We start from the raw sequence: 9,725 nt of genomic DNA on the forward strand, positions 1-9,725 counted from the left end.
TGAATTTTGAATTTTGAATTTTGAAATTTAAGTTGTTATATTTTCCTTAAAAAGATGATACCTTATTTGAATTTCTAATTATTAATTAATTAAAATAAAAATAAATGAAAAAAAAAATCAAATCTCATTTATCAGGGAAAGTGCCACAAGCATAGGGCTTATTGGGCTGCCCTATACGTGTACCACTACTGGTGGTTATTAGTTATTGGTTTTATTATTTTATTTAATTAATTAATAAAATAGTTTTAAAATGGAATGTAAGACTTTGTCTTTAATCATCATCATCATCATCATCATTATTATTATTATTATTATTAAAGACGATCAATTTTATCATTATTATTGTTATGATAATAATGTCTATATATTATATATGATAGAAAATAGAAATATACAATTTTTACACAGAGGAGAAGAACTCTCATCTTTTTCACACAAAAGAAATACATTTCTCTCTAGCCTATAATCAAGAGTCTCATGTGTTGAGAATACTTTTGATTCACAAATATTGATTCTTGTTCTCTATGTGTCCACCCACAACTTACGGTGTAGAGAACGTCTTGGAAGATATAGGTGTGAGTACTCTAACGAAGATAGGAAGATCGAAATATATGCGAAAAATTTCAAGGATTCTTGATAGGCTACAAGAGGTAAATCATTTCGTATTATTTTTACATATACATATTATATTGATTAACATATTGCATATTAAAGGATCCTCATATAAGTTGTTTATATGAAGAAAAAATATTGTTGTATACAATACTACCATTACCACAATTTCCGATGCGCACTAGGAACTGTTCCTAACATTGAGTAGATAAGGATGTCATCTATAAACACCACTATGAATTTATCTAAGAAATCCTTAAAGACTATGTTCATCATGTCCATGAATGTCGCTGGGGCATTAGTGAGGCCAAAAGACATCACTTGGTGCTCATAATGTCCATAGCGAGTTCTTAAAGTTGTTTTAGGAATGTATCCTTAATTTAAATGGATCGTACTCGGATCGCAGATCAATCTTTGAGAGCACTGCTGCCCCTTGCAGTTGATCAAAAAGGTCATCTATCATCGGCAAAGGATATTTGTTCTTGATCATGACCTTATTGAGTTTTCGGTAATCGATGCACATTCGCATACTTCCATCCTTCTTTTTCACGAACAGGACTGGTGCCCCCCATGGCAAATGACTAGGTCGTATGAAACCCTTTTCCAAAACTTCATGTAGCTGGGTCTTGAGTGGTGCAATTTTGATAATGAATTCGATTTCTCATTCGGGGGGTAAACCTGGTAAATCCTCGAGAAACACTTCTGAAAACTCACAAACATTAAGGACATTTTCTGGTTTCAACACCGTCTCCTTAGATTTATCCACCACATTTTCCAAATATGTTGAACACCCATATTGCATCATGTTTCAGGCTTCCAATGTCGATATAATGGGTGTATGAAATCCCATCACTTCTCCCTTAAAAGAAAAGAGTTCTCCTTCCTCTGGTCTGAACTCTACGGTTTTTTGCCGACAGTCTATAGTTGCTCCATATTTGGCTAGCCAATCCATGCCTAGTATAGCTTCATAGTCTAGTATGTCTAACTCTATGAGGTCTGCTGGGCACTCTCTGCCCTCAACTATTATAGAAGTTGACTGTAACCACCTAGTTGACGATATAATGTCTCCTGATGGCAATATTGTACTAAAAATACGCTCAAACAATTGACAAGGCATACCCAGTTTATCAATTATTTTCATAGCAACATAAGAGTGAGTTGCTTTAGAATCAATGAGGACTCCACATATCATACCAAAAATAGGAAGCTGACCTGTGACCACAGTGTTACTGTTGGCTGCTTCCTTTTGGGCCAATGCAAAGACTCTTGCTGGCACTAGATTGTTGTTACTACCCTATCCTGCTTCTGCTTTCCACCGTGGGTAATCTTTCTTCAAATGGCCTGCTTGACCGCACTTGTAACACTTGTTGGTATCGGCCTAACATTCCCCCAAATGTCGACGCGAGCATTTAGGGAGCTGGGGTGCTCAACTTTTTTGTTCTGGTGAGTTCAAGCTTTACGATCACTGTTGTGACATTTACGATTGTTGTGGTTGTTATGAATGTTTCCATTCGTGGCCAGAGCTCTAGGCCTCTTGTCATTGCCATTAATATGTCCTTCATGGGCCTTCCTCTTGTTGCCCTCATGGAAGCCCTTGTTTCTCTTGTCCTCTCTTCTTGCAGCACTGTCCTTCCATATGCGGTCCTCCAAGTACTTCGCTTCAAGTGCCTTGTCCAAAACCTCAGCATAACTAACTACCTCACCACTGGTCATCTTGACATCTCTAGAAATCGTAGGCTTAAGTCCTCTCATAAACCTTTGGATTCGCATGACCTCAGTTGGTACTATTTCTGGTGCAAAACTGACCAGCCTGTCAAACTTCTGAGCGTAGTCGGTAACGGAAAGGTTTCCTTGAACCAAGGTCACAAACTCATCCACCCTGGTATCCAATATAGCTGCATTGTAGTACTTTGTGCTAAATGCTTGAACAAAATCTTCCCATGTCATAGTGTTCAAGTCACGAGTCTCTTTCACCACATCCCACCATATCCTTGCATCCATCTTTAGTAGGTGAACTGCACATGAAACCCTTTGATGGTCATTCAGCTCCATGTGGTCAAAAATAGCTTCCACTGACTTCAGCCAATCTTCATCCACCTTAGGGTCAACTTTACCTTCAAAACTAGGTGGGGCTTGCTTCCTAAAGCATTCATAGATTGGCTTGAAACTGTAAGTCATTGGCAATTGTGGTGGTGGTGGTATTGGAGGCTCAGGCTGTGCCAACAGTTCTTGGGGTGCTTGGGGTACTTATCAGGTTTGGGCCAACTCCTTGTCCATCCGCCTTAACTACTCCCTCAATCTTGCTATTTCTGTAGCCAAATCCACAGCTGGTGCAGCTAGGGCTGCTGGTTGAGCTAGTGGCATTCTTAGGTCAGGGATTTGTGAAGCATTCAAATTTTCAGAGGCACTTCTTCCTTGGCATCTTCCCCTTCCGCCTCTTGTTCCTCTTCCTCTTGACAACATTATGAAATTCTAGGTCACCAAAAGAAATCCATATGAGGAGATAAAACACAGTGTGTGTTTTTGTTTTGGGTACTTAAAGCCAATCACGAAAGTTGTCATACACACTAATATCCACACATCATTTAGAGTTTGCAAGAGAGAGAAATATAAAACTATAATATCCAAAGTTTTTCTCAAATTACCCCATAATCAAAAATCCAACAAAGTGTCTAAATAAAAACCATAATAAGAATCCATAGGTTTTTAAGGGCTTTTTTTTAAGTAGTCTTGTTTTATTTAAATAAGATTTATTGATGGAAAATTTGAGACGGATTCTAATCCTTGATTGTTGACTCGTCCCCTAAGTCGTAATTTAAAATGTTTTCCAAGATGTAGAAGTAGTCAGGGGCGCTAGCCATTGCCCTCATCCTCACGCTCACTTTTGGTATGGTGCGTATTGCTTCCTGACGGGCCATTTCCCCTTGCATGTCATGTACCTTCTCATAACGTTCCTCCATCTCTCGATCATCATTCTTAACTAGGACTGCCTCTAAATGATTAAAATTGTAATAGTCCACGAGGTCGTAAATAGTTTATTCGATCGTATCGAAGTCCAAATTGTCCTTGAAGACGTTGTGCCACCCTATGGTCAACTAAAAGAGAGCCTCAGGATATATTGACAATGATTCCCTCATCACCCAATATTGTTCAATGGGAAAAAGCAGCGCTCCTCTCTTGTTAATCATTCCCTAAATATGCTCACATACAACTGCAGTGGTCTTAAGTACTACGATCCTCCAATCCTCGTTCTCCTCATCGAGTTGAATTTTAGGTATAGCACGAATCTCCTTAAGTAATTGTTTCTTGGTGGTTCTAATGATAGGAGGCATCTTTCTATACTACAATCACAAAACTAAAAAAACTTAAAACAGATAAAACAAATAACGATTAAAGAAAGTACTTACGATACGGTGAGGTGAGATTTTTCCGTCTTTAGCATGTATGGGGAGGGTCCTTATAAACATGAACAACCTGTCTCTGATACCATTTCTAAAGCACTCCCTAATTCTACTCTTTTATAAAACATCACTTAACTCATAGTTAATAGAAAAAAATACCACTTTAAGGAAAAATTCAGTGGGGCCTTGGTAAAACATGCATATTGGGCCCAATAGTTGAAAAAAATAATGTGTCTGTATGCAATAAAAAATAAAAGTTTAAGTCCCACTGACTGTAGTGCCTCAGAATTTTAATTAGTTAGATAGTAGTATCTTATGCTGTAGTATTTTAATTTTCGTGATATGGGTTTATGCCGGGAATTATTTGGAAACTCGTAGAGATAGTTATGGATTTTATACGTTTAGCCTATGGTTTAGAAATATTAATTATATCATAAGGTTTAATTAATGTAGTTAGTCCTAGAAATATTTTTTATTATAACCTAAGATTTAAATACAATAACTAAGAATGTGACATTTGTCACATGTATGTTTATTAAGGATTTTAGATGAATAAAAATAATCAAGGATAAACCTAGGAAGTCTAGAACCTTCCCTCAAATGCTAGGATCTCGTAGTACTCAGTCAAATTAGTTTAAACATTTTTAAGTGTGCTTAAAATGTGCAAAAACATGGTTTAGTACATCAGCGTAAGCCGATATATCGCAGCTATAGGAGCCAATATATCGCCTATGCTAATACAAAAAACACGTCGACTTTACATGAACGAAACCATGGAGACTTGGGAAAAAATGGGAGGCGATATATCGCCTATAGCAGTCGATATATCGGCTCCAGTAGCCACTTTTGAAACTCCGTGGAATTCAAAGCTAGATACAGCCCTCAACAGTTTGGAGTTCTAGGCATTTGTTTAGCAGAAAATGCCATTTCTATTCATTTATTTATTCATTTGAATGGGAGTTAGTTTCACTCCTTGAACTCTATAAATAGGACCCATCTCAGCCATTTACACCATCTTTCAAATACTTCTCAGAGCCTACAAGCTGCCAATTTCGTTCTACAGAGAAACACTAGGGTTTTGGGGTTAAAACTTTCAAATCTAAGCTTTTCTAAACACTTGGGAAGTAAGCTATAATGTGATTTCAGTGTTTGACATATAGATCAAAGCTCTAGCTATCTAAGGTACTCTTAATCCTCAAATCCAATCTACTTTTATTCTTCTTATTCTTTTCTTTCAGTTCAATCCTAATTCGTTACAGTGACTTTTGGTTAGGTGCTTCATTTCCTTGAAACTTAAGAATTTCGGTAAGTATTTATTTCGATGGTTGAGATCTTCTTTTCATTTTCTTTTCTCTAGGAAACTTATAGTTTTTAACGTGCATAAAGAGAATATGTCAGTTTCTACCTCAATAAAATCTCAAAATTAACCACTTGCAATTAAAAGGGCCTAAGAAGTTCAAAATACTAATGAATGAGACAAAAAAATGTGTGCTATCATAACTTAGAGATTTACTCAACTAACTCAGGCTATTGAATGGCATGATACAATGTGACACAAATTTTATAGAAACGTATACTATAAATTTTGAAGCAAAACTAGGTCTAAAACTCTAAAATCATTGAACTGCGCAGAAAGAAAGAGTATTAAGAAGCCCATCATTTATTTCTTCATCATAATTGTTGCATTTTCCCACTGGGCCAAGCATCCATTGTTCTATGTAACGAGACTTGTAATTATCTAAGAAAAATATGAAACAATCAACATTATCTTAAAAAAATGAGACAATTCAATCCATCTTCTAATTATAGCTCATTGTAAATTTTATCAAATTTAACTATAGCCTTGAGAGAAGACCAAATTTGCCCATTAATAAAACTAGTTTTTTTACTTTCATGACCATTAATAAAACTAACAAACATGAATATAAAGTTTAAATGATATACACAAGACATATATAAATATATAGGAAAGGCTACTCCTTTTGTGTCCATGAGGACTTTCTTCAACAAGGAACATTTCCTTGTGCTTCCCAAATAAACGTCCCCAAAAAGACAAGAAACAAACACCGATCACTTTAAAGATCCACTCATGATCAACCCCAATATGTAAGGCTATAATATTAATTATATATATATGTCAACTACATATATCAACCAACACATACAATATAATTTACAAATATATTATGCATGGATCAATATAAAGGACAGCCATATGTATATCATTAATTAATAAACACACATCTGGAATAGGAACTTGTGGTATAGAAAGAGAGTGAGAATGAGAATAAGAGAAACATCCGTGAAATCTGTTAGGAAAATATAAATTTCCGCAATGAAAATAGTAGAACTAAAATACAACTCTAAGCAAAATAATACAAAAGTCAAGATGATAGAAAAAACAAGTGTTACAACTTTATTGCTCAAAATACATGTAAATAGAAGGAAGTAAAAGAAGAAGATTACCAACTTAAAACAATAATAATACAAGTAAATAAGAATAACAAGAACAAAAGAATGATGAAAACTGTAAATCCTAAAATTGGCATATTTTATAGAAATATCTTTCTATTAAAAGATCAATTGTTTGTTTCCTTTATTGTGATTTTCATAATTAAACATTCCCTTTCATGTGATTTGTGGAATATTTACATTCCTTATTTAACTGTGAAGAACGCCCTAGACTAGTACTTATTAAAACATTCACATATCGTTGGTCCATAAAGAAAACCACTTTTTATAAAGGTCTCGGTGGAGACTTGCTGAAAACAATGCAAGTTGGGCCCATTAGTTTAAAAAGAAAATATGAGTTTTTATGCAAAGTTCAAAAGAAACAATATTAAATAATTAAGTCCCACTGATAATTTAGAAAGTCTCTTAAAACATAACATATTTAAAATGGCGTCCTAAAGTGATCGTTTATTCTGTCCATAGGATACCCCACGCCATACACCCTACGACGATAGAAATCCTCACGTCACCACGCGTGCCACAGAGAAATCCTATTTGCTACGTGGAAGGTAAAGTAAGGGGGTGAGCTAAAAGCCCAGTAAGGAAGTACAAACAATAAGCAAGTAAGGATACAACAAATACGAACACTAACGTTCATCTAACACATCATGGCATATCATAACATTATCGCAACATATCATCATAGCACATCATAACGTAATCGTAACATATCATCATTGCATATCATAACGTAATCGCAACATATCATCATAGCACATCATAACGTAATCGTAACATATCATCATTGCATATCATAACGTAATCGTAACATATCATCATAGCATATCATAACGTAATCGTAACATATCATCATATCACATTCATATAGCATACATGATGAGCATGACTCGCTAGTTGTTCATGTCACCCTATCATATTCATACAGCATACATGATGAGCATGGCTCGCTAGTTGTCCATGTCACCCTATGAGGTAAACAAGAGTCCCTGGTCCTTGAATAACCTCGGCGCGTCCGCCCTAGGAGTTACGTCTTTATCTATAGTAACTCGTTTGATGTATCTAACATCGTAATTTGTTTGATGTATCTAACATCGAAATTTGTTTAATGTATCTAACATCCATACACATATCATATTCAACATTTCATCACATTATGGCATTCATAATTCATAACAATTCATTCATACAACAGTCTTACCATTCATAGCACAAAATCATAGAATCTATCTAACTTTTTTACCTCAGGTCCGAGCTAAGAAATTTCACAACCTCTCAACGAGCCTATACCATAACCAAAACAACATTTCTTAGGTTCATAAAATTACTATTTTGCCCTTCCACACAACTCATGTGTGCATGGGTCATGCACACATAATAATATTTGCACATAACATGCAATTATTCTTAACTACACATAAAGCCATAAAAGAAAAATGCTCATTTTTACCTATTTTACATGCATGATCTTTCTATAAAAACCACATAGTTGAATAATAAACATAATTTTGGACGTAAAAGTGGATTTGCATGTAACATGCATACGTGGAAACATTGCGTAATTGAGACGTTTTAAAAACGATAATTCTACATTTCTTACTTTTATCGTTTTAAAATTAATAGACATATAACATGCTTTATTTTTCTTAAAATTTCTAGGTCGATTAAATTTCTCAAAACATTATTTTATTTTATAAAATAATTTGATTTAGCTTTAAAAAAAATGTGACAATTTCCTTTATTATTCTCAAATTACAAAGAAGTAACAAAAAGGTTGGAATTAATTAAAATACCTATGATTAATATGTTTCTTTAGAAAAATAAATTTTAACATTTGGTCAATTGTGTTACATAAATGATGTGAGAAAAATATATCTTTAAGTGTGGGAAAAATATATTTTATTTAAATTATTTAAGACTTAGTTTTATATAACATAAATCCATATGTGACAATTAAATAATCATTTTTAATCATTTAAACCAAACTTTCAGCCATTATTTAATTTCTTTAAAAATCACAAATAAATTGAATCTAAATATTTTTCTCAATCAAAATAAAGAAAAATCATAACTTATCAAAATATGCATTCATACCATATTAAAATACCATTTTTAATATTGCCATAACTTAGGATAATAATTTTGTTTCAAAAACTCATCAAATTCATTTTAGTGAAACACACTTCACATTTTTTTACAAAAATTCCAGCAACCATTTTTATCTTTAAAAATCACTATATTCAATTTAAAAACTCCTATTTTTCTAAAAATTCAATAAAAATTCTGTAGGTATTTATTTGAGTAAAATATCATTTTATTGGCACTTAGAATACCCTTTTTAATTCCATAAAATTAACATAACATCAAGGACATTACTTATGCATGCAAATCATTTTTTTTTTCAAACTTTTACCCAATTACTTACAAAAATCAGCAAGCTTAATTTCTCATGAAATTCATCTTTTATCCCAAAAATTTCACATAAAATCATACATGTCCATAATCTCATCATACTCTTATTATATACATAATTCTAAGAATATTACTAACATATTCACATGCAATCTTATAAAATCCCATTTTTTTCTATTCCATTGAATCTACACATGAAATCCAACAAAACATTAACAATAACAATAACATACATTAATTCATAAACACCATATTCACATATGCCTTTATATTAATCTAACATGTTTCTATCATTATTTTCATGCATCTTAAAATTTATTCATTCACAATATCACATGCATCCTATCAAAATTTCATGGATCCAAATAGCAAGATTTCTAATTATCATTTTACCCAAATTACATAGGTCCTAAAACATGGATCTAATATATTGAAAATCATACAACATCAAACAAAATATCAAGATGATCCTTAGGTATGCCTAGGCCGAAACCCCATATTTGCATTCATAATTACCACTAATCATTATACATAGAAAATCAACATCAAAACCCTTTTATACATCAAACCATAGTACCCTTCATGCAAATCAAACAACTTATTATCATCAAGAAGACAAAGTACCCATTTTTTTTCCTACCCAAAACATAAATCCCCTTTAACCATAATCCCTCTAATAATCTATCCATCAAAACCAAAAATCACAAAATTTAGGGAGGGATTTCAATACCTCTTCATGATAGAAAATCAAGAATCCAATCCAATCAAGAATCCAATAACCTCCTTGCTCAAACCCTAGGGGTTGTATATTTTGAATAATCAAGATGGAGA

General features: G+C 33.4%; 1 protein-coding gene across 1 annotated transcript; it reads right to left on the reverse strand.

Moving 5' to 3' along the window:
- Window positions 1-2,061: 2,061 nt before the first annotated feature.
- On the reverse strand, window positions 2,062-2,790 carry LOC133779656 (uncharacterized). Its single transcript, XM_062219590.1, has one exon. It carries the CDS (start codon window positions 2,788-2,790, stop codon window positions 2,062-2,064), a length of 729 nt encoding a protein of 242 aa, XP_062075574.1.
- Between the last annotated feature and the right edge of the window lie 6,935 nt (window positions 2,791-9,725).

Source organism: Humulus lupulus, chromosome 5, assembly GCF_963169125.1.
Source record: "Humulus lupulus chromosome 5, drHumLupu1.1, whole genome shotgun sequence".
Taxonomy (NCBI): domain Eukaryota; kingdom Viridiplantae; phylum Streptophyta; class Magnoliopsida; order Rosales; family Cannabaceae; genus Humulus; species Humulus lupulus.